This window comes from Athene cunicularia, assembly GCF_003259725.1.
Source record: "Athene cunicularia isolate RWA chromosome 28 unlocalized genomic scaffold, athCun1 chr28_part1, whole genome shotgun sequence".
Taxonomy (NCBI): Eukaryota; Metazoa; Chordata; class Aves; order Strigiformes; family Strigidae; genus Athene; species Athene cunicularia.
The window spans coordinates 1413726-1439270 of record NW_020799139.1 but is presented as its reverse complement, the minus strand read 5'-3'; the positions used below and the strand labels follow the sequence as shown (position 1 = coordinate 1439270).

Genomic DNA, 25545 nt, shown 5'->3' with positions numbered 1-25545 from the left:
AAAAAAAAAAATCAATACCTTCCACAGCATTTTCCAGCTGGTTTATCTACACATGAAAAGAGGAAGGCTACAAATTTTCTCCTTAAAAACCTAAACAGCATATGAAATTAAGCAAAAGCCTAGGAAGTATCAGAACAGAGTTACACCAGCCGCCACAGCTAAGAGCACTGAACACAGCCAAAGATTAAGATACTCAAAAAACCACCAGATGATGTCCACAACAGTGAACATAAAAATTTCAGCAAACATCACATTTTAAACATTCTCCCTCCTGCATCAGTAGCGTCTCTCAGTGCAGCTTATTTGCAGGTTGCATGCAAGGAAAAGAATGCAAGTCTTGTATATATATAAAAAAAAAAAATTAAATTAAACGCCCACAACCTCTATGAGAGGAGACTATCAGGAAAGAAGCAACAATACATTCTTTTTAAAGCAAACAAAAACCTTGCCACCTTCAGCCAGAATCCTCAGCTATCCCGTTATATGGATGTTTTTGGATAAATGTGGCATCAAGGGAGGAATTCACAGCCCCAGAATGAGACTCAGTGGGGGAAGGTGGCTGAAAGTTCAGCACATGCTGCGCGTGCTACAAAACTCCTCGCTGAGCAGATCCTGCAGGATTCAAGCAGCATCCCCATGAAGTGCTTCCCCCCGGCTGCATGCGAGGGCGCGGGCACGGTCGGGATGCACTTGGAGAAGAGAAAAATTTGCTGCAGAACAGGGCTGCTGGATAACGGCCCAACACTGGAAACACAAGCCTTACGACCTCCACGCTGCTGCACGTTCCAGGGCGACGCTGGCAGAGTCAGAAAAGGTAGTAGACAACTGCCCCACATCTCTGTCAGAGAGGATTGTAACGGGGACTTCTCAGTCAGAAATGGTTTAACTGAACAAAGCCAGCTTGTCCTCAATACTGATTAAATGGAGCCTGAGCCAAGAATAGGGTTTTACGGACAAAAATAAGATTCTGATTCACTTTCCTGGGCATTTATGATCTGTCACAGCAATGACCACAGAACAATAATGACATCTTTGCAGCTTAACACCCTCCTTAGAAGCAGATAAAAATAGAAAATGGTTATTATTGGAACCAGTCTTCCAATTTATCGTCCGGTCCTCAAAACTACTGTGGCTGCTCTATCCCTCGCATGAGACAGGGAGAGGAAAAGGCTGATGGAAACTCCTTACTCATTAATGGCAATGAGTGGATAAGGGGTGAAATACGGCGCGACAGGGAGTAGGGGTCTGCAGCGCTGCAAGCTTAGAACGACAAGCTTTACTCATTGTACATGTGGTGCAGGACAGGTCCTGTCCCGACACGACTGACCCGCTGGACTCTCGAGTTCGGCCAGGCTCCAGGAACAAGCGTCATCCCCCGCTCCCGGCGTCGGCACCTCACAGCCGGTCCATCCTGAACGTGTCCTCTGTGGCGGGGTCGGTGAGGACCATGTCTGGGTCGTTCAGCATGTGCAGTCCATCCAAGGTTAAAGGGTCAATTTTGAGTTCATCCAGAGGGAACTGGGAATCCGTGTCAAAGCTGACGTCTCCCACTCCTGCCAAAGAGCTGGTCAGTTCTTTTGATAAGCTGGGAGGAGATTCTCCTGTCACTGCAGGGAAAATGAGAAAGGTGTCGGCAGGACTCAGCAAATACACATTCACCAGGCAGACAGGGCATAAAACAGCTTGCAAAAATCCTGGAATAATTTGCTAAACTAAGGCTGAGGTTCAAACAAGAAACCTCTATCCCCATTCCCTGCTGGATGAATTACAGATTTGTCAGAGCATCTCAAACACATCACAATGACCCAACACAAAACAAAATTCATATTTAGGAGCCACAAAGGTGTCACTTGAGTCTCTCCCCCTTCGGTTTAGGAGGAATAACCTTAATTTATGTGATTCTCATCAGCAAGAATCCTTGGCTGAAGTATGGACTGAACTACAGTTTTCTCAGTGGCCTGTACAGAAATTCTTTCCAAATGTCCAACTGTGACCAGATTCGCTACCATATGTGACACTAAAAAAAATCCTTTGTTGGCAAGCTCGAGCAGAGCAGCAGAGGAAGAAGTTCAGCTTTCACCGCTTCTCCCTCACTGTGGCAGAGGATCCAGTAAATTCAGAGGCAGGGAAAAATCTGTAAAATAATTAGTGCTGCCATTGCAGCTCTACCCGTTTGCTGGGATTAAACGAGGCCATGGGGCTCCCCAGCACTCAGGAGATACACCAGGGCACTAACATGAACCTTTACACCAGGTGAAACAAAACCTTCATCCCTATTGCTTTCTTGGCTTGAAGGGAGTTGTTGCACAACAGAGAAACATTGACACTTGGGATGCTTTTACCTGCGGGTTAAGTCTGTGATTTTTCTTACCTGTAAGAATGATGTTGGGGATGTTTCCATGGCTGGAGTAATTCAGCTGCTGCGAGTCCTGCAAGCTGCCATGACTGCCAGTGAGTCCCATCATGGCGGCCTGGGAGTAGTTAAGGGTGGAACAAGGGCTGTACAGGCTGTTGGAACTAATGGCGTTTTCTATCATGTTAAACTGTTCAAGCTGAAGACCAAGGCACAAAGGAATTGTTACTTGTAAGCACGAAGAAATACAGCAAAACAACTTACAAAGCTCAAGTACGGGAAGTAACGTTGAAAGAGACAGGCAAACAAATTCATCTTTAGGTTTCGTTGATCAAATGTGGTCTATTTTCACTTAAACTTTCCGGAATAGTTTACTGCCAAATTCGGAGTGCAGGGGAATGAGGAGGGGGTGGATGCAAAAATAAAATTGCTGCTTTCGATATCGTAAGAACAAAAGAAAAGGTAGCTTTAAAACAAAGTGAAAAAACTCATAATTCATGCTACTAACTCAGGGATCTGCCCATCAAGCACCACCTCTCAGAAGCTGACTTATTTTTCCCTGCTACCAGAGCATTTTGCACAGTCGAACAGATCGATGCACTGGTTGGCTGAGCTCACAAAGGCAGGGGTCTGCTTGCTAGGTTTTGGTACCATGCATGAGCTGTTTGCCAAATTCAGGAGTAAATATTATTACCACCTACAAATGAATCCTTCCCAAACGTAACTATGGCCAGAGATGTGGGGGCTTTTTAATCTCCTTTCATTATTTTTAATCCAATAAACTTGGCAGAACACCTTTACAAACATCTGCTACAATGGCTAAGAGGAAGGAAGGGGAAGAAAGGGGGAGAGGGGGAAATAAAAATTTAAAAAAAAAAAAACAAAAAAGAAAACAAATCCCTGTGTATTGCAAACTAAAAATAACAGAAGTAAAACTATATGGACAAAATGTGATTTCACATATAATAATCAGAAGTTGATCTATAGTTATTTTAAGCTGAAAGTGGCCGAAACATAGCTGAAAATCTGAGATGAATTTGCTCACCTGATGGGATAGGGCATTAGCCTGCCTAGCTGTCATCTGCTGATCATAATAGGAGTCACCAAATACACTCCCCAGAATGGAAGAATGCTGAAAACAAAACAGAGTCTTTATGGTGCAAAAATCTCACAAACAGACGTACCCACGGTGTGCGAGTGACTCGAGCCTTCCGACCGATTCTTCTCACAGTTAGTTAGCAGTGCCCTTCATCATTAACAGCCACTAACCACCAGCAAATTCAAACCACAGTCAGTATTCCCCTCCAACACACAAATCCTTCCATGTGACGCTGCCTCTTGGTAAGCACAAAAATACAGTCAAGTAAACCAAACAAACTTCCTCACGGAGGACATACAACACAGAAAACTTCTGATTTATGAAAACAGACGAGTGCGCTAGGTAACACGAGAAACAAAAGAAAAAAACAAAAGCAATCTGCAACTTCAGCTTTTTTTTGGTGAACTTTTTGTGTGTGTGAAAGACAAACCCCACAGAGAAGTAAGCTGCACGTTAAAACAATACGCAAAGCTGATCACCAGCACGCAGGCAGTGACCGCTCGCTGTCCCTGCGACCTCGTGTTCATGGAACAGCCACCGAGACAACAACGTGCCAAAACAAACCTGACGTTTTAAAGTCATTTCTCTTCAGCTGCAGCTCAGAAAAATTAACGAGGAAGCCCAGTGAAGCATGTTATCAGCAGTTCAAAGGCAAGAATCTCGGGAGGAATTCCTCGGCCTTGCTAATTTTAATGTCCCCTCTATCACGACAAGCATAAGTTATTCTCCATCATTTATCAATTATTCTAAAGGTGACCAAGAAGTCAAGGTCAATGTTTTAATACTATTCACACTGTCCCATAGAATTGCCAGATATAAAAGAAATCACAGAGAGATCACTCCTTATTTAAAACTCACAAATCCTGATATTCCAACTGAAAAACCTCACCTGCTGACAGAGCACCTATAAAAGATGGTGTCTATAAAAGACAATTTACATGGAGTTTGTATCAATCTTGAAAAAAAAAAATCAATACCTTCCACAGCATTTTCCAGCTGGTTTATCTACACATGAAAAGAGGAAGGCTACAAATTTTCTCCTTAAAAACCTAAACAGCATATGAAATTAAGCAAAAGCCTAGGAAGTATCAGAACAGAGTTACACCAGCCGCCACAGCTAAGAGCACTGAACACAGCCAAAGATTAAGATACTCAAAAAACCACCAGATGATGTCCACAACAGTGAACATAAAAATTTCAGCAAACATCACATTTTAAACATTCTCCCTCCTGCATCAGTAGCGTCTCTCAGTGCAGCTTATTTGCAGGTTGCATGCAAGGAAAAGAATGCAAGTCTTGTATATATATAAAAAAAAAAAATTAAATTAAACGCCCACAACCTCTATGAGAGGAGACTATCAGGAAAGAAGCAACAATACATTCTTTTTAAAGCAAACAAAAACCTTGCCACCTTCAGCCAGAATCCTCAGCTATCCCGTTATATGGATGTTTTTGGATAAATGTGGCATCAAGGGAGGAATTCACAGCCCCAGAATGAGACTCAGTGGGGGAAGGTGGCTGAAAGTTCAGCACATGCTGCGCGTGCTACAAAACTCCTCGCTGAGCAGATCCTGCAGGATTCAAGCAGCATCCCCATGAAGTGCTTCCCCCCGGCTGCATGCGAGGGCGCGGGCACGGTCGGGATGCACTTGGAGAAGAGAAAAATTTGCTGCAGAACAGGGCTGCTGGATAACGGCCCAACACTGGAAACACAAGCCTTACGACCTCCACGCTGCTGCACGTTCCAGGGCGACGCTGGCAGAGTCAGAAAAGGTAGTAGACAACTGCCCCACATCTCTGTCAGAGAGGATTGTAACGGGGACTTCTCAGTCAGAAATGGTTTAACTGAACAAAGCCAGCTTGTCCTCAATACTGATTAAATGGAGCCTGAGCCAAGAATAGGGTTTTACGGACAAAAATAAGATTCTGATTCACTTTCCTGGGCATTTATGATCTGTCACAGCAATGACCACAGAACAATAATGACATCTTTGCAGCTTAACACCCTCCTTAGAAGCAGATAAAAATAGAAAATGGTTATTATTGGAACCAGTCTTCCAATTTATCGTCCGGTCCTCAAAACTACTGTGGCTGCTCTATCCCTCGCATGAGACAGGGCTACAAGGAAACGATCAAAACAACACAAGCAAGAGCCACATTATACCTGATAAGAGAAAAAGCCAAGCACTACTTAAATAAAAAAAACCCCACACTTTTCTTTAAACCGCCGATATCCTACTTGCTGCCCTGGTACACTTTGATCAACTACTCAGTCTCCACATTACTCAACTCGCTTCTACGTGTGTTACCTCCTTCTTAAAAAAAAAAATAATAATCATGGAGTCAACCTAGAGCTAACTCAAGCAAGCGCATCAGGACCAGCCAAGCTTAACTCTATCACAGGAAAATTGTTCCCATCTTAAGCATGGCTTCAAAACTGTGTGATGCTTTATAACAATTTCTAATGAAAAATGTGCGCTTCAGGATGTCACATACTCAACGTGAATCAAAGCCAGTTCAGACCAGCACTAGAAATAAAATTGCTATTTGAGAGCTCCAAAGAGGATCAAGGTTTGGTTTTTTTTCCCTTTAACTTCTGACATTTCATTTTTACAGGAGTTTTTCAGAAGTAGGGCAAAACCTAAAATATTTGCATTCCATTAAGCATTGTACCCATCCTAAAAAGTCTGGGCAACGTGAAAAATAATAAACAGAAGACTAAAATCTATCAGTACTATTCTGGTTTAGTAACTCCTAACAAAACATACCAGCCCGTATTTATTCCTCAGCTCTCAACTATACTGGTTATCACATCTGTAAGCACTGAAACCCCCAAAGGAAATCAACTGGAAATGTCATTACTTCAACACTTCAGAGTCCTAGAATAATTTATCGACAACTTTGTGAAAAACATCTTGCTAACACCATCTCCTCCAGAAACACTAGATGAGGTCTGTTTTGTCAACAGTACATCTTCTTGGGTTAATGATGTGGTGACTGCAAGAAAAAAAACAAACAAACCAACAAAAACCCAAACCACAAAACCCCTGGCTTAAATTATTAAACTAAAAATACATACCATATTATCCAGTATACAGCCATTCTACTAAAAAAAAGCAGATTTCTGTCTAATTGGAACAGTATGCCAGGTGTTAGAGGAGAAAAGCGAGGTAGTAATAAACAAGCCATTGTCAATGAAAAGCCATGCAAACACAAAGCTGAGAACTACAAGCAGAGCTTTTCAATTCGTGTTTGAACAGGAAGACCTTCGTAACAAACACACATCTAAAACACAAGAGCAAATAGATTTGGAGATGTGGAAAGATGAAAAATAACTTCTGGTGAATGAACCGTCTGTGATAAAAATCAAACCACAGGTTTCTATTTTTAGAGCACGTCACTCATCGTACTGATACGCTGCAGAACGATTTAACCTAAAATTAATCAGAGGAACAGGAGCAAGTGGAGGACGCCTACCCGGTCACACCTACTTTATTCCACTCTTGTCAGCCAGTGCCAGACTGTTCCACAATGGGCATATTCTGCTGTTGGAACCAATCTGCCTTTGCTTTTGGCAGATTACTCTACAGTCTAATGGATGCTGCTATTTGGGAGCTGCCCCCATAATCACAACCAACCCAAATTTTTCTTCCAAACTGTTTTTTCTTCCCCCATTGCTTCTCTCCACGCTCAGCATTTGCAACCACCACCACAGATAGCTCGCTCGCCACTACTCGCTTGTAGTTCATTGATGGAGGCAGGAAAGCTGTCTCGGTTTTAATTTAGCAAAAATAAAGAATTGTGTGGGTATTTTTAAGAGGCCAATACGAAAGTAGGCACTATTAATAAACCCGCTTCCTTTCGCACCAAGTTAGGGTGTCCCACTTGAAAACAGCAGAACCTAAGCAAGAGTTTACAGGATAAAACAGGCCCAGCAGGAAAAATTACAGTCAAGTGTGCGCCCCACTGGAGAGCACTGGCTGCACTCCAGTACTCTGGACTGACCAGTGGCAACAAGTCTGTGGACAAAACCAAGAAAGAGTTATTGAGAAGTCAAGGGGGAAAGAAAACCAATGCAAAAATCAAAATCGGATGCACTGCCCAAATGAGAACTGGACCTGAGAATTTGCAGCAAGACTGGCAACAGCTTTGCTCTACATGACAGCCTAGAGGAGTAAGTTTTCTTGTTTTCTTTGAGCCACACACAGAACACAGCAGAACTGGCAGAAGCAGGCAGAAGAGAGAGAAGTTAAGAAGCAGTTAAGCAAGGGTTAAGAAAATCCAGACAGTCCTGACACTCGGATCTAGTACTGAGCTTACCAGTGACCTGTCTCTGGCTAATGGCAAGGAGAGACGAAGCTTCAGCTTTGGAACCATGAAGGGGCAGCACTTATTTAGATAGGATCCTCCTTACAGCCTTAAACGTTAAATGATGGAACAGAAGATGTATTTTCAGACTCTGTTGTGATGCTCTGGAAGAACTTCCTGCACCTTGTTTCTACAGGTGGGATTTAGGAAAAGGGCAGCCTTATGGAGCTATTTTAGCAGCATCAGATTTTTGTATTATTTTTTGTTTTATTAACTTTTTATTATTGTTCTTATTTTTTATTTTATTGTTATTTTTATTTATTACATTTCTGCACCGAAAATCCACTCCCTTGCATTAGGGGCACCCCCAAAATCTGCCTTGTTTTTACCTGCCTTTGCTGCTGGCAGAGAAAAATTGCCCTTCGTAGGATAACACACACCCCAAGCTATGACTTGCCCATAGGACATGTGGATGTATGAGTATATACATACACAGGAAGAAAAACCAGCTAGCATGCAAGAAAGCGTGCTTACTAACCCATTACTTGCAAGCCACGAGATACAATTGCCAATTTCAAGAGCGTTTTCTCCAGCATTTTATTTCAAAGTGTACTGTTTCCACATTAAAAAAAAAAGGTGCTGATGTAAATACATTTGGCCACAGAAGGGATTTTAGTGCCACAGGAGTTATTCTGCTGCAAGAGGCACTTAAGTTTCTCTCTCTCTCCCCCCTGCCCTCCCAACCTCATCTGTCAGCTCCTACAGGGTATTGCTAATTGAAAGGGGTCTACCTGGAGGTTCTGTCCACAGTACATCCCAAAGAAATGAGTTCTAATTGTATTCAAATAGTAGCTTTAATCAATAAAAAGGTAATTCACCAGCTATTGAAAAACTCTGGAACTGAATGAAACTGCAAACAAGATGAGACATCAGTAATGCATGAGGCACGTACAATTACAGTGAGACAACTATGGGTCAGTAATGGAGAGACTCAACTGAAAACAAAACACAAGAAGCAAGGCCTGTGGAAGCACAGAGTCCCTTACTTGAGGGGAGCTGCCAGGAGAGAAGCCTTGATTGGAGACAGGAGAGGTGGGAGACTGGTTGGCTGGGGATCCAGCATTACTGCGGTACTGCTGGAGTGAAGCCTACAGAACAACACAGAATTAAAGACCATGGGATTGATGGAAGGTTGGAAAATTATAAACTTCTGGCGTATACAGGTCGAGGAAGCTGGGAGAAACCATCCTCTTCAGCAGCTCTTGGCTATGTATGAAGACACGATTACTGTGAACAATGCCGCAAAAAGGAAGAGAGTTAAGATATCAGCGGGGCATGGCCTTGTCTGACTGAATGGCTGAGAGCTGGGCAGTGCTGTCGTACAAGCAAAACTGTTGAAGCATTTTCTCATTGTTCTCAGTTAACGTTCAATTAAAAAAAACAAAAAAAAAACCCAAAAAAATCTGGTCAGCCAACGATTTACAAAAAGTAAGTCTTGAAAGCTGGGAATAACTTGAAAATAATATAATTTATTCTTCAACTGCCATACCCACACATTCTTAACCTGTGTTTACACTGCTCTGGAAATCCTTCTCGTATTACTCTGCCTAGTCTTAAACAGCCTCGGTGTGTTATCGAGACTGAAGTGTAGAACCATGCAGCCTGAAATCCTTCTCAAAGCTGCATTTTACCCCAGGATACGGAACAGACATTGTCTGAGAATTCACATTATGTTTTGAAGGTTTATATTAATTATATTTACGTTGTTCTCAGTCGTCTTGAGAACACATTTTCGAAGATTTACCTTCTTTTAGTCATAAAGAACCCTGGATTTGAACAAATTAATAATCTTAATGGCATTTAAATAGAATGTTGCCCTAATTAACATAAATAGTAAGAACAGCTCTTCTCATTACACTCCTTTTGGAGGCTAACAGATGACTGAGGAAAACCTGCAATCCAGTAGTTCTATGAAAGGAGTAATTTAATCAGATAGCTCTGCAGCGGGGGAGAACGCTGTACTGCCAGTGCTTTCTGACACTGAATTCCGTACAGCTCAACAAAACGTGTCCTAACCCTTTTGGCTATGCATTCCTACTTACACACCTTAAGCAGATGTCCAAACTACAGCAAAATGAATTTCAATGTTGCTTTATAGAAACTAAGTAAAAGCTGTCAGTGAGGCTGTAACACAGCTCAAAAGGCTTTTCAATAAACTGGCTTTCAATTGAAAAAGTTTATTTATGTATGATTTCAGTTGTTTTAAAAGATAAGCACAGCACCCTAAAAGTTAAGGTCGTAAAGAAGTTTAGGATGAGGAAAGCAACACAGAAAGCAAAGACTGAAAAATCAGAATCATCTGTACTGGTAGCTACGTATTAGAATCAAAACACGGCCACATTTTGAGTGGGTCAGTGTCCTTCCCTCTTCCCCTTCCAATCCTGAAAGGGAAGCAGCTTCTTTCAAGAAGCACTTATCAGCACAAAGGGTTAAAAATTTCATCCACAAATTAAATTCACTATGAAGTGCTAGATCAATACACAATGATTTCTTATTCTCAAACCAGCTACTGTCACTACACACTGCCAGGAGGACACAACATGCCAGACAACCAAGATCCTACAGAGCAGGGCAGAATGAGCTGTAACATTCTTCCCTAACTGGTCTGTATAACCCTGATCCTGCTCTGTCTTTTGGATTTTCCTGTGCTGAGACAGACAGAACATTTCATAACAGACCATGTTAAAACAAGTGAGAAAAGAAATCTGTCCATAAATCACTGGGGTGTGTATGTATACACTCCAATTCTTCTGGGCATCAGAAGGCAGCCACAAATCCGATTTTTGAAGATAATAACGTATGCTCAAAAATTCCTTAAAGTGAAAGGGTTCTAAATATAGAAAGTATAGGAAGTACCTGGTTCTCTCCAACTTTTGGAAAATGCTTGTTAGCAGGTTTCTTTATCAAAGTCCTGCTAACGCCTCCAGTCTACAGCACACCGTGTAACACGGAACGTGTTGGGGTTGCACTGCATTTAACAGCCAGAAAACGTATCACTGCAACGGCAGCAGCACGGTATGAAATAAAAGCTGATATATTTAAGCTGGTCTAATCAAACACAGAGTCATAAGGGACACGGTTTTATGAAATTACGGCCACCCTCAGCGCAAATTAAACCCGGATTTTCCTCTATAAAACATTGAAATGTCAACCAAACCCATTCTAAGTCTACTTCAGACTCCGCCTAAGCGTAACACTTCTTAAGAGGGCTGTTCAGCTTGATCTCTGAGACCAGGCTGTCCGCTACCAGGCTTTGCAAGGGAAGCTCTACTGCCCTGAGCTGCTTACCGAGTTGATGTCTATTCCCATTGACGGTTGGGTCTGGCTACCCGGAGGTGACTGGGGGATGGAAGAAGGTACCGTGACGGAGAGTGGGGGGAGCTGTGTTCCTCGCTGTAAACCAGAGGTCTGCATTAAAGGAGTATTCTGAGGCAGTGTACTTGCCACCTGGGTCTGCTGCTGTTGCTGGGAAGTTGTCTGGGTAAAAAATGGATATGGGGGAAGCTGCTGCTCCAGAGACAATGCATCCATAGCCACGGCCTTGAAAAGAAGAATCAAAATCACCCATGTTGGCAGGTAACTCCCTTTATTTTTAAGAACATCAAGTTTCACACCAAGAGAACTGGACTATCTCATCTCGTATTTAAGAAATGTTACCTAAAGGTTCAGAAACAGTCAACAACATGTTTCAAAAGGCTCAATATCACCTCTAGTGTACAACAAACAAATAGTCTAAAAGTCCAGCCGAATGTCCAGCTCAGAAATTGATAACCCATTCAGTCACCCAGTCACACTTTCCAGATCAATTAAAAAAGCTAATTGAGCTTCTCTCATGAATTAGAGAAATGTCTTTTAAATTTCAAAACTAACTTTGGGACAATACCCTTATAGAAAAGTGTCCTAATAGTTGCTTTTTAACACGGTTCTAGAAAAATGAAAGTAAAACCTGTCCCCTCTACAAACCTCTCCCTTTTTAAGACTCTGAATTAATGAAAACATTTGAAGAAGAAAATTACTAAACGAAAGAGATGAAGTTACAGCCAGCTTCTCCCTAGGTAAAATAATAAATTCAAGCTTGAAAAATTTTAATTCTCCAAGTAAGTTCCTACCTGAGTAATTGGTGACAAAGGGGAAAGCGTAGGAGACATTTGCTGTGACTGTGGTCGTCTGGAGTCTGCGCTCAGGGAGAGGGGGCTGACGGCTGGCTGACGGTGCTGCTGGGAAGGGGCTGGCGTCGTCGTCATTCCTGCCAGGAAGGAACAAACCAGCTTCAACAGGAACACGGCACTGGTGTATTGATACTTGTATGGAGGTAATTACCGAAACGATGAAAAACGAATGGTGTAAGTGGACAACCACTTAATGCAAAGCGCTTGAATGCGCCTCAGCCAATCAGGCGGAAACTCGTTAGCTAATTCACAATTAATTTTGTCAGGCTGAAGAGCATCAGGATGAGAGGAAGATCCCTGTGGTTTATGCTGGACCAAAACCAGTCCTGGTTGTTCAGGTTCATGCACAAATATGGACTTGAAATTGAAACAGGCAGAGGAGCTTCAGGGCTTTACAGAAACCATGGGTATTGTTCTCGCACCCCTCCTGGGCTGCACACGTTGGACCTGGGAAAAGCACATCCTGCTCTCTTTGTAAGTGCTCAAACTTCAGGGAAAAGATAACAGATCATGTAACGAGGCTAATCAGAGGGCACCTGAGATATGGGAGCTTCCTCCCAGTCCTTAAAGGGGGCTACAGGAGAGCCGGGGAGGGACTCTATCAGGGGGTGTAGGGGTAGTACGAAGGGCAATAGTTTTTAACCGAAAGAGGGGAGATTTAGATGAGATCTAAGGCAGAAATTCTTCCCTGTGAGGGTGGGGAGGCCCTGACACAGGTTGCCCAGAGAAGCTGTGGCTGACCCCTCCCTGGAAGGGTTCAAGGCCAGGCTGGACGGTGGAAGGTATCCCTACCCATGACAGAGGGGTGGGACTGGATGGGCTTTAAGGTCCCTCCCAACCCAAACCATTCTGTGATTCTGTATTATAAAAGCAAACATCTATTTAGGAAAATGCAGCAGAAAAACTGGTTACACAGGAAGTACTCCATCTTTAACAGCATACCTGTGCACAGGAAGGCAGGAAATATCCTTCACATCTAAAGAGCCATGACCTAGGCAGGGTGTAGTGATAAACAATTCAAAGTATTGTAATTTTGTTCAAATTCAAGACAAAAATCTGGAAGTTTTGAAACCTCTCCTATTTTCTGTTTTACCCTAGAGGAACCGAGACACCCTGGAAAGTGATTTCAGGACAATATAGCTAGTGAGCTGTTCTTCCAGAGCTGCCAGAAAAGAGGAATTCACAAGAGCCTGCGAGCTCCTAGGCACTTGGCAAATGTTCAAGGCTTCCAGGCAGGCTGCCAGGGAGCCAGGAAGTCCAGGCTGCCAAGGAGCCAGCAGGCAAACTGGCTCAAACCGTGCAGATTCTGAAGACTGCCTGGCTTCCCCTGCCATGTTTTCAAAATCAACACCGTCTCACGGAACATGTCAGCGAACTGACAAACTCAAATGCACAAACGTGGAGCCTTCAATTGTTGGCTGTTCTTTGTAACCTGACAGGTGTTTGTTTCCCCACCTTTTCTTGGGGTTGCTGAGGACAGGCCTGTGCAACGCACAGAGCTCCTGCAAAACGTTCACAAGCCTTTACATTTTCTGCTAAAGAGCTAGAAAGAGAGGCAAGGACAGTTTGGACAAAATCAGTTAAAAACCCACCAAACACTGACTATGCCAATGATTAAACTATGGGATAGTCTCCAAAGAGAAGCAGGAAAATCATCAATGAGTGTTATCTTTTTTTATTTTGTTATGTCTTTGATAGATGAGGAAATGTTTTCAAAGCAATTATATACTTACTGGTTTGGGTTTACACCGTTTACTTTGCTAATTATGGGTACGGCAAAAAAACATAGCGACCCAATCTGGCCTAACTCCATGCAAGTAGGTTGTTTCTTTTTATACACAGGATAATGCTCTCAGCACAGGCTCACTAAGTTCTACTTGTGTGACAGCTCACCTCTGAAACTTTGTGTAGTTTCTTTTGAGACCAGAAAACTTGTTAAAGGATGCTGAAAGCTGCTGACCTACTCTGTACTCAAACGGTTAAGCTGTCTTCTTGCTTCATTCTTAAATATAACTGCTCAGTCATAACACGACATGAACCTGATTAGAATTATTTCCTTTTCCCAATATATAAGAGGATTTTTAAGTGGGTGAGGGAAGCCAGCCTAACACAGGAAATATAATTGTATTTTTGGATACAATGCCTCATTTCTATTCTAGGAATCGACTGACTGCAACTGTCACTGACAGTAAAAACATGCAACTCTTCACAACTATTTGAGTGAGACCCAGTGAAATTATTTAAAAAATAACAATCACCAGGCTATTTGCCCATACTGTTAACACATCCTGAAATCACCAGGTGACCAGCACAAATATTACAAATTACCACATCGCAAATAATATTTGTTTGTGGGTTCTTTTTTTTTTTTAAATAAAACTACCAGTATTGCCAAAGTCCAAAAAGCCCAGCAAACATAACTCAGACCTGCCGTGCTGAACTGCTCAAACAGATGCAACACTCGAGAAGAATCTGCAGCAAAAACTACGTGGCTTGGAAGGCAACAATTTCAACACAAAGGCACCACAGTGAGAGCTGTGAGAAATTCAGGTGTGCACTTGGTATCATTTCCTAAAGCCCCGTTATATTATGTAGTCTGTATATTCAGGATATTTTCAAAACTTAAGCAGTCAAGCTTACAAAACCTAGCATGCTTTGTAAAGTCTCTAACATTATTCTTGATTGTTCAAAAGAGAAAATTTGCTGCAGATGAAGCAAGCAATGTTCTCCCCCCAAAAGAATCCTCACACTGAAAAAAAGCCATTTTATAGGAATGAAAACAAAAGGCCTGCTGAAGATTTTTCATAACAGAAGTGCTGTTGGGGTTAAGTACAATGAATTACAAGGGAGGCATGCTTTGGATGCTAGTCTCTCCTTAAGTCCTTTGCATAAAATAAACCAAAAAAAGGCCAAAAAAAGACGATTTAGGCACCAAGAACATGAGAAAAATGAAAGACAATTTCCAAGTCATGTAACTAAATAGAGCTTTCTCACTTTTTTCATACAGAAATGGCTTGATAAAACTCGTTTACAAAGAAACGTTGATCAGGAGTGAAGTGGAATTACCTCTCAGACAGAACAGTACTACCCAGCAATGCGACTTCCAGAATTTAAGACAAATCACATATTATGGACAATCTGTAAAAACACCTGAGTTATGATCTTACCCTGACTGGCAGTGCTGATGCCCAAGTGAGTCAGATTAGCAGCAAGATTTCCGGTACTATTGGAGCTACTCAGGGCTGGGAATGTGGATTCCTCAGGATCTAACGGTGTTGGGAGAGGGGAAGGGAAATGGATGTTTGTCAGGTCTGGCAGGGAGCCACCTGTGTTATGCGTAGCAGGAATCAGTGTTGTAGTGTTTTCCTGGTCAGCTGATGGAAAGATGCTAAATAAGGGAGAGAGGGGAGGGGGGAAAAAAAAAAAAAAAAAAGACATCTCAATTTCAGCCTGGACAGATCTTTATAAAGTCTTTTTTAAAAAGGAAGGTGCTATATACAGAACTAGATATTGTCTATCTGATAAACCAGAGATGTAATAGCCAACGGGTCACTCAAAGAGGTTCTGGCTTCTCTTGTATCTACTTCAGTGCTCTAGTGTCTGAGGGCTTTTCAGAAAACTCAAAAGCAAGAGGACGTTCAATATACAATGTTCATTCTTAAAGATTTAAAAAAAAAAAAAAAAAAGTTGCTTAAAACTTACTTGATTCCTGGAACTTCACATGATTTAGGTCTTGATGACCCAGTCTAAAACAGAAGGGAGACATTTTTAAAGGCAAAGATAGTGCTAGAAATTAATGCTTAGGATATATTTCAATTAGTAAGTTTTATTTAATACATTTCCACAGAAGAGCTATTCTTCAACACAAGAGCTCCGTGAGGCTCTTAGAAGATATTTGTCACCTTTTTTGCTTTATTGACACAACAAGGCTTAAATTTAAAGAGTTTCTCCTGATACAATCATACGTCTGCATGGACACATAGATCTAAAGTGTCTAACATTTAGTGATTTGTTGCTAAATACAGCACCTCTAATCTCTACAAGTAGTTTGGTTTGGTTTGACAATACTTAGAGCATTAATTTACCTAAATAAATTTAGAAAATAACATCTCTACACTTTGAAATGTAAGATTCCTACCTTTTTAGTGTCCCATCCCTGCTTAGAGAGGGTTTTGTCTGCCTCAGAGGTGGTTTCCTCCATTCCAGGGACAGTCAGTAATAAAACTAAAAAAATGAGAACAAAAGGAATGGTATCATTATATTAAGCTTCTCAGTAAGAAGTTTTCAGATTAGGAAGTTTAAGCATTTGAAAGCTCTGAAGTAACCTATTATCAATGAATATGAAACAGTGGCACTCTAGTGTTATGAGATCAAAATTGTTAAAAAAAAAGAACACCAGAAGAGACTAAAATTTAGTATTTAATTAGCAAGGAGACATTATCGGCTTCCAAAAAATCCCAAATAATGCTTAAAAAGATCTGGCCTCCAATTTAGTCTGCTTAGATCTAAATGGAAAGAGCGTATCTTGGGACCTGGTTCCTCCTCTCTCTTGGATTTCGCACAAGCGACGTAGACCCAGCACACCGAATCGATGGCCAGCAGGACAATTCCAGGGGGGAAAAAACCCAGATCATCTCCCCCAGGATAGAGAAACGCTATAAAGCTGGTACTTCTCCATATCCCAGGCACATTTGTTTGTTCAAAGTGGCAAACAACTGTTTCATCATCCTAATAGCAAGGTGACAAAAAAACATCCAAAGAAAGCCCCATCAGCGAGGTGTATCAACAGAAGCCTTTCCCACTGGTGACTATAAATCTGTACTTATGTAATCCTGTTTAAGATGATCGTTATTTAATGTTTTACAGCTCTAGAAATAAATGGAATAGCCTCTGAATGTTGCACATTCCCCTGTCTCTGGGTGGCTGTTTAAGGATTATATTTCTCTACACAGATTTAAGAGTTTTTCATGTATTTCTTGAGCTGACAGCGGGAACAAGGGCCAGCAGAGGGCACCAGAATTGTTAGTGCCAGAGGGCTGTGCTGCTCCAGCTTGTAACTGGAAATGTTATCAGAGCACTGTTTGTAAACCTTGCCTCTGCGGGTAGATTCACCAGCGACCTCAATCCCATAAATAAAAGCTAGATTAAGTCTTGCTGCTTTACGATATTGTATCACTGACCATGAAACGCCTGTCATCTCTACACTTGTCTAGGAGTTACTACAAATGGCAAACCTCTAGTACTGCTGAGGGCAGTCTAACCACCAGAGTCCCCCAAGCCCAGATTAATTTTCCCCGTAAAGCAAGGTCTTAGAAAAACAGAATATGGGGTTCAGGAAAATGTTCTATCTCAGCTTTGTATAACCTTTTCTGTATTTCAGTACCCAGAAGAGTACAAGTGGTCCTTTGTTCCTTTGTTTTGTAACAATCTACAAAGTGTTATGCACACGCACATTTATAGAAAAAGATGAACTCCAATACACATGGATATAATCTGAGTAGAATGCTTTGAATGTTACAAATATTTTTACTGTTTACCTCTTTTCTGCTGCATGTCCTGTGACCCTCCTGAGAAGGATTCTTGTTGTGTTGGAGTCATAGTACTCTGGTGCAAGGCAGAATCAGAATTTGTCCTGAAAGGCCAAAAAAAATTTTTATTGTCAGTTTCTCTAAATAAAAGAATGCTTAATCTCAGATAAATGTAACCAACTCAGTGAAACATGAATGTTCTGCATTAAAAAACCAAAATCTATACATGGCATACACCAGGCATAATTTCCTTGTGAAACAATCAATTCGCGGAACAAATTAGTTCAAGTTTGAAGAACAATTGTTTCATTAATGGGATTGAGAGGAATACAGGATAAATTAGTTGCCGTCGTTAGAAAATAATTTGCTAAGATTTGTTAAGATTATGCATGATCAAGTGACGCCATTTTCAAGCTGAAAGCTGCTTATACATACTTCGGTTATACTGGTCTTCGAAAAGCAAGCAGCCCTGTTTCACAGGGAGGCAAAATGACTGGTTCAGGGTGCAAGTATGTCGTGGAGATGGGAACCTCCACGGGCAACACATCCCCCGTGAGGAGCCGTCCTTGGCGGGGGAATGTAGGCCACCACGCAGGCACCCCAGCACCTCGAGTGGCAGGAGCACGAGGGGTAGGAACAGGCAACTCAGTGCTCCTTTTCACTCCAAGGCCTGCGAGGACAGACTAACCCAGTTTCTGCACAGTGAGAAACATCCAAGTCTCTTACAACTCAACAATTCTGAGGTATGCCTTGGAACATCTGGCAATATTTACCTTTGAAAAGATCACATTAGCTGACACACCTTAATTTTAAAAGCGGGTCATCTAAAAGAATAAGCGTAATAGAAGAAAAAAATCAATTTCTAAATTCAGGAAGGCACGGCAATTCAGATGACCAGCTGCTGGGGGAACAATAAAGGCCTTTGTTGCACATGAAAGTGCTGAAGTATCAGAGAATGCAGCCCAGCTACTAACACATACAGCACAGGATTGTGCTACCAACCTTCTCCAGCTCGTATCTGACGGAGGTGACAGATACACAGTGCCATACGGACAGCTGTCCACGTGATTCCATTGGTTAAGGAGAACAACTCCACTTTCTCACTTAAGTAGGAGGCCTATTTGTAAGCTTTTCCTACAGAATAATTCAAACTACCCTGTCAGAACCACTAAGCTCAGACGAGAAAGGCAAGCAGACTCTCTATGGGGACACCCCAAGTATTATCTGGATTGTTGTAATGTTTAAGCAACAGGACAATCATCCTCCTTTTCCCCTTCTGAGCATCTAACTCTTCCCTGAGAAGCCATGGTCTCTCCACTCTCCCACTCACACATCCCCTTTAGCCCCATCAAGCCAGTCTAAGTGCATCACATTTTAAGCCAGTCAGAAATAATAAGTTAATTCATTTTCGCAAATGACAAGAAGAAATAGCACTTGGCAAATGCTAAACTGATGAATCAACTTGTAATAAAATATACAATGAACTGCAAAGAATGATTCTGTTGGATTTATTCAGTCCTGAAGGGTAACTCAGTTTTACCAAGACTGCCTTGCCTTTTCCATCAAAGGATCTCAGTCTCTCTCAGCTTCACATGTATCATTATCTCCACTCAGAGCTGAGGAAACAGAGAAAGGTAAACGCTTACTTTACAGAATAGTAGGTATTTATAGACTAGATCACAGTTCAGAAAAAGCTGATGACATTAAACGAGATGGGAAGCAACTCTGCTGACAGGTGAGGAGGGGAGGAAGAACGGGACTGTAAAAACTGAAAACTGTGAGACTGTTGAAAAGGAAGGCGTTCGCTGCCAGCTCACGAACCAAAGGATATTTGTCTTCCATGTTTATCCACAGAGAGAGGGCGTCGATGCGGGGAGCCGAGACGGTTTCTGTCACGATACACTCTGTCCACCAGACCATGATGTCGAGTTGTTCTGCTTGTGTCCAACCCCGACGACTGAAAAGGAGTCTGAGAGACACACATGAAATTATAAGCAGAAAAATACACGTGCAAGCAGTCTGCCCAGAAGCTATTCATACTGTATGCAAGGCTGTGTTATTCTAAGGAATGAAACTCAAAAAAAAAAAGAGATGGACAAGTGTAACCATGTACATTTTCCCTCCACCACCGTTTTCACTATAGCCATGGAAAGCAATTACCAAGGCTATCTCTTCCAGACAGAGATTAGAGACAAGTGGAGGCAGACCATGCTAGACCTGCCCTCTCATAAATCAGCGCTGCTCTCCAACCTTCATATCTCTAAAATCCCACAAGTGAGTGTGGCAGGGAGCCTACTGACAGCGGCTGTTTACATTCCCTCGGCGTAGCATGCAGCATGCATCCAGAAGGAACATGCTGACAACCAGAGCTGAAACTACAAGGGCAGGAGATGCAGGAAGAAGATGCACAGTGAGCCTAGTTCACCAGAACACGCCGTGTTCTCTCAAAACTTCCTTTCACCCCTCCTTTCAGCGTAATTTTTTTAAGGGGACACTGAAAGAAAAAGAAAAGCAGTTTCCTTCCTCCTCTGTCTAGAAAAAGTTACAGCATCCAATGGGTTTTTTAGGTGATTTTCATCTCATTCAGGTTGCACAGCGAACCAAGGTGGGTTGATTCCACCTTGAACCTTATCAGCGCCAATATCTTGAGAGCAAATCGTTTCAGAGAACGAGGATGGCAGAGAAAGGACAGGGAAGATGAATTCCCAGGATAAATGGGAAAACTTCTACATTTTCCAAAGCCCTTCCCAGCATATACCTGCGGGGGGGGAAAAGGAAGTACCGAACGGTCAACCTCTACTCAGACTTCAACAGCAATATATGGGTCTCTGGGGAAAAAAAAGCTACACAGTCTTCCACTCCTTGCCAATGTGAACAGCTTTGCTGAGTCCCTCAACACCATCTGTTTGGAAATCCAAAATTTCCTCCTCCATTCAGGTGCTGCACGTGGCAAATGCACTGTCCTGTCTGCCAAGCCATGAAACCATCTGGCTTCCACATTTCCACATTATTCTTTTTTATTTTTTTTTTTCCCCCTCCAAGTGTCCAGCTTTTGCTGTTTAAATTACTATCTAAAAAGTTTTACATTCATTTTTAAATGCGTTGTAGTAACTTTTTAAAGAGTCTTTCTACTATTTTAAACTCTTTTCTATTTAGCAAATATTAGTCTCCTGTCCCTCTATGCACACATAACCTGTGTATATAAATGGATGCAAAGTGGATGTGGTGTTTATTTTCTCGTTCCAGAGCCAACACTTTATATTCAGCAGAATATTGCTTAAGTCAACATGGGATTAGCAAGAGAGCACAGTGACTTTTTACTGTACTCTCAGCCATTAAGATCACAGTGTTTTGCTTCAGTTCCTTAATAACTTTCTTCTGTGAAGACTTAGAAACCTCAAGTCATAGCATCTCAATTTTAAGTAATTTAAATTAAAGCATGATGGTTTAATCTCTGCTGAAAACATTAAACAACAATCTAGTTTCACCTAACTGGCACCACACAGAACTGGGAATATTCATAAATCAAAAACAACAACAAAAAGGTCTCACTTTTCCCTGTATTTTTGCTACATCAATTCTACCCCAAAGGCAGGAAAAATTGCAAATACATGCGTGCTTGGAAGGTCAACAGGAAAAGCAATTTCCTATGCCAGTGGTCTCAACCACAATGTTACTAAAAAAGGAGAAGCCAGTCTGAAGCATGTAGAACACAGACCTCACCTGGAATTTAAGAGGAAGCTAATGCATCTGAGTACACAGACAAAAAGTTGAATGCAAGAATAGTTATTCCTTAAGTTTTCCCTTTTTTTGGCATAACTTCCATATTAAAAACACAACAAAAATCTAATTTGAGTGCAAGAGTGGCACAAGTAAACATGGACCAAGCCCTGTCACAGGGCTACAATTTATAGAGCAAGGAATTTTTGGGTAATGCTGTTATCTGGCTTTTCAGGAACAAAGATCCCAAGTGAATCCCTAACTTGCTTAGGGAAAGCAGAAAAGAATATAAACACTTAAGAAAATGGCTATCACCTCCAACAAGTCTGGTTTCCCTCAGCAACCATCCCATGAAACTTAGTCTGGACCAAACACCAGGCAAGGTGCCTTCATTAAAATCCAACCCTGCAGGGCACGTGATACTTAACTACAGTAAACAACTGTGATTAAAAAAATTAAAAAAAAAAAAAACAGATCCCAGCATCAATTTTATTTGGAAAATGAAGAACTAGAACTGCTTCTCTCCCATGAAAAACATTCAAGGATTTGAAATCAGAACCAAAACTCCACAAAACATTAAATAATTAAGCTAAATACTCACAGACAGGAAGGAAAAAGCTCAGTGCTCTAAAGCAACAGTGTCCCTTTAAGATTTATCAAAAATAAAAACAAGCAAGGTGGATGAGGGGGAAAAGAGGAGTGGTACCTACTGACAGTTTACGTTTCGGTGCCTCCTGGTGACAAGCAGCATTTGGGTAATCATTGTGCCTTTCCCGATGGAGTTTTAACATGCAAGCTAAGTGCACATGCTCAGAGACTGCTTAAATCACAGGCCAAGACAGTGCCAAATAAACCACCGTCTGCATCAACTTAATCCCCCATAAATCATAAGTAATCACATGACAGACCATAGCAAGTCCAGGGAGTCTGTACAGGAATTATTATGCATGTTCCAAACTGGGATGCATGGCAAAACCTGTATTTATGTGACAGACCATAACTCCTTTGGAGCTGGGACGGTGAAATCAAATAAATACTGTGCATACCAGAAAAAAAAAAAAAGTGTAACATGTGCGAAAATACGTATCTACCTGGGCAAACAGTACGCCAGTCCTAAATACGTATTTGCACAAACCTAAATACTTGTTTACCAAAGAGACAGGAACTGCTCCAAAGGCTTCTGCCAGAGCTCCGTTGTGCTGTAAAATGCAAAGAACCAAGATTCTCAGACACTAAGGCTCTCACCAGAGACAACCAGGATTCACCAGTATCTTTTGGCAATTTCATCGTATTTTAGCTTAAAACTGAAAAACCTGGAAAGCATTCATGGCTGATACAAATACCTGGGTTTATTTTGTTGCTTGCCACCGTTAGTTTCAGGACTAAAAGAGTCTATGCATCCATAATGGCCATCAAGATAAAAATACTGAAATACTACTGCTTAAATACAACAGCAAATAGGAACCTCCTTAACAAGAAAACTGAAGAGAAAAATCTTGAGGAGACCAGACACTTGTGGAGTAATACTAAGGACTTCATACCATTACAAACCTCTGCACTGTGTTGCCTAAAGGCAACCAGATTAAAATAGACATTTGCTTCTCCTCTTGCACAAGGTTCAAGGTTTTAACCTCCACAAATTCAGCTGTCTACATGTATTTCAAAAGGCATAGTTAGAGGATGTCATCAATAGTTTCACCATATTTATTAAGCCAGCCTTCATCAGCAAACCGCAAGCTGCAACATTTAATTCTTTCCACATCCTTGTGAGATAAAATGTAAATGTTACAAAAGGAAAGGAAAACTAATGCAAAAATTTTAATTATTTTGAGAACCTTTAATCAACTAACTATAGAAATCAGGAGTCCCAAAAGTATCCTATCCCCTAATCATATCCACTGTACAACATCTTCTGTCCAAACAGGCTTACTAACAGCAAAACATTCACATAAATTTTCTGTTTACAGTGCATTACCTCTGGAGTCACAACAGTAGGGGCAAAAAAACAAGCCAATACACCCCTACATTTACTTTACACAAAGAAAAGTGACTATTCTGATACCAGTTTGTGTCCCACTCCCCCTTCTCCTCTCCTAAAATCCATGCATTACTCCCATGGAACATGCACGCCACCGCCGTGTACCTTCTTCCACGCCATCGTGCCTTATTTGCTTCCACTTTTGCTTTGAGCCTCCAGTATCTTCACAGAAGCTTTTATTATGAATTTGGTACTGAACAAAAAAACACCACCACCACCATAAATATTCACTGACAAAGAAGTGGCATCGCCTCTGCCTATTCCTGACACAAAAGCATCACGACCGGGGACTGGAGAACTAATATCTAACACTAGATATATCCAGTACAAAAATATCCACACATCCCATACACAACTATGCTCCATTCCAAAAGAGCAAAAATTTTTAAAACTGTGATCTGCTGAGGCTGTGGTGGTATGTTCTGAAGCAGAAGCTAGTTCATGGTCTCCTGTGAGGAAAAAATAGCATCCCATCACAGCATTAATCAACAGCAACAAAAAAGAAACACCCTATTAAACTCACCTGGAAGGGGAGATCCATGGCACTGTTTCCAATCTGATTCACATTTGGCAGTGACCCACCGTAGTACTGGCCACGACTCTGTCCCAGTTGCAAATATTGGGTTTTCTGCAGCTGTAGCTAAAAGAAAAGGAGGAGGAAAGTGTAAGGGCAACTCGTTTATTTTTCAGCTGTTTTAACTGACTTGACACCATGTCCGTTATCACTGAGAACAGATACCATCTATAAACAGCGGGAATTCAACTTCTGCGAGCGAACGTCAACCTTCTCCACAAAAACACAGTTGGCAAACTGCCACGCTAGGTCTTCTGTGACAGTGTAAGGTGACGGAAGAAAAATCAACTCCACAGTCAGCGATCGTATTCGATTTCTAATAAATAACCACCACGTGAAACCACATGGTTCTTATGTCACCTGCTGTTCTGAAAACCAGGACGTGTAACACCTGCGTCAGTCTGCTCATGACTGTAATATCAGGGTTAACCAGCTGGTGTTGTGTAGTGACATACAAATAAGAAAGTCATCTTAATTTAGTATATTAAGGATACCATTTAACGAAACACTCAACCTTGTAGCAATCTAGGTAACAGAGATATTACAGCAAGTTGTAGCTTTCCACCATTAGAAAAATATTTTGGTTTCTTGCACCAGGAAAAGCCCGGTAGGAAGGGCAGGCAAACAGGTTTTCAAAGAAAACCCAACTAACTAAAGAAAAAAAACAGCAAAGAATAAATGTGACAGTTTGCAAAGTTTCAAGAAATGCCAGGTATCACTCCTCAGTTCTGAATGACACCTCTCTACTAAAATATTCTAGTTTGCTTTCCCACAGTCGCATACATTTCTGGTGTGCAATAAAGTCATTTCTTTTCTCCTCAAACATCAACTTACTTTCATCATCACTTCTTCCAGGCAACTATACTGTCTCAACCGCTCATTAGTAAGAGCTATGGGTTTTGATTAATCTTTTGTTAGTGACCTTCCTCATTTTTTTTGTTTATAGCACCAACATTTAAAATAATTTCTCAATTCTGTAGTGTTGCCACAAAACACAGCTCGATTTAATACCACGCTGCCACCGAAGACCTATTTTAGACTGAGGAAACAGAATTTGTAATCATCTGAACACAACAATCCTGCTCCCAGGGATGCATCTTCCAAGGACTCAAGAAACTACAATTAAAGTAGCAAAGAAATGAGCTTACATAAGTTTCCTCTCCTCCCACTGTGGAGGAGTACATATTTTATAATGTATGTTGTTCCTCACTAGATGTCAACTGGCTGTTTTTGCACTCTGAAATGCAAGAACATTCCTAGATTGGTAGCAAAGAATTGTTTAAAGACTAAATGTTCAGATCTTGGACTAGATGCAGGTTGGTTGCTAAGGTACTGTAGTGTGTACATCAACAAATCTGGTTTAGTTTCATTCAAAGAGATCTGAAAGCCTTCGCCTTGTAACACCAGAATTTTGAAGAGCAAAGTTTGGAAAAGTACTAGAAAATGCGGCATCCCCAAAACTGGATGTTTACATGGGTTTTTAATTTACACTTTCTTCACGCAAAGGAAATGGCAGGATGGAAAACGAGTGGCTCTGCCTCTACAGCTTTACCACAAAGGCCTTGAGGTTGAGTGAAGATGTTTCTAGCAAAGCGAAGGAAGAGCGAGCTCTTTCCGTGCTGACAGCGCGATCTACGCAGAGTCCTCTGATAAAACAGTAACAACACCAGCAGGGATGCAGAGCGGGGCTGACAGA

At 41.5% G+C, this 25545-nt stretch overlaps 1 protein-coding gene across 1 annotated transcript; it reads right to left on the bottom strand.

The window, feature by feature from the left end:
* Window positions 1-1157: 1157 nt before the first annotated feature.
* On the bottom strand, window positions 1158-24689 carry CRTC1 (CREB regulated transcription coactivator 1). Its single transcript, XM_026864913.1, has 15 exons — window positions 24684-24689; window positions 23799-23915; window positions 22389-22436; window positions 19349-19486; window positions 18520-18581; window positions 17527-17621; window positions 16128-16213; window positions 15692-15735; window positions 15157-15377; window positions 11930-12066; window positions 11109-11360; window positions 8807-8908; window positions 3399-3485; window positions 2372-2552; window positions 1158-1607 (listed from the first exon to the last, which is right to left on the bottom strand). The coding sequence occupies exons 1-15, from the start codon at window positions 24687-24689 to the stop codon at window positions 1396-1398; spliced, it is 1788 nt and encodes a 595-aa protein (XP_026720714.1). The 3' UTR covers window positions 1158-1395.
* Window positions 24690-25545: the final 856 nt, after the last annotated feature.

Excerpts from the sequence above, each read along its gene's own strand:
- CRTC1 (XM_026864913.1), bottom strand. Across the intron at positions 11,361-11,929 it reads CTTTGTCACCAATTACTCAG|GCCGTGGCTATGGATGCATT; the intron begins GTAGGAACTTAC and ends CTTCTTTTCAAG. Across the intron at positions 3,486-8,806 it reads CTCCTGGCAGCTCCCCTCAA|CATTCTTCCATTCTGGGGAG; the intron begins GTAAGGGACTCT and ends TTTTGTTTTCAG.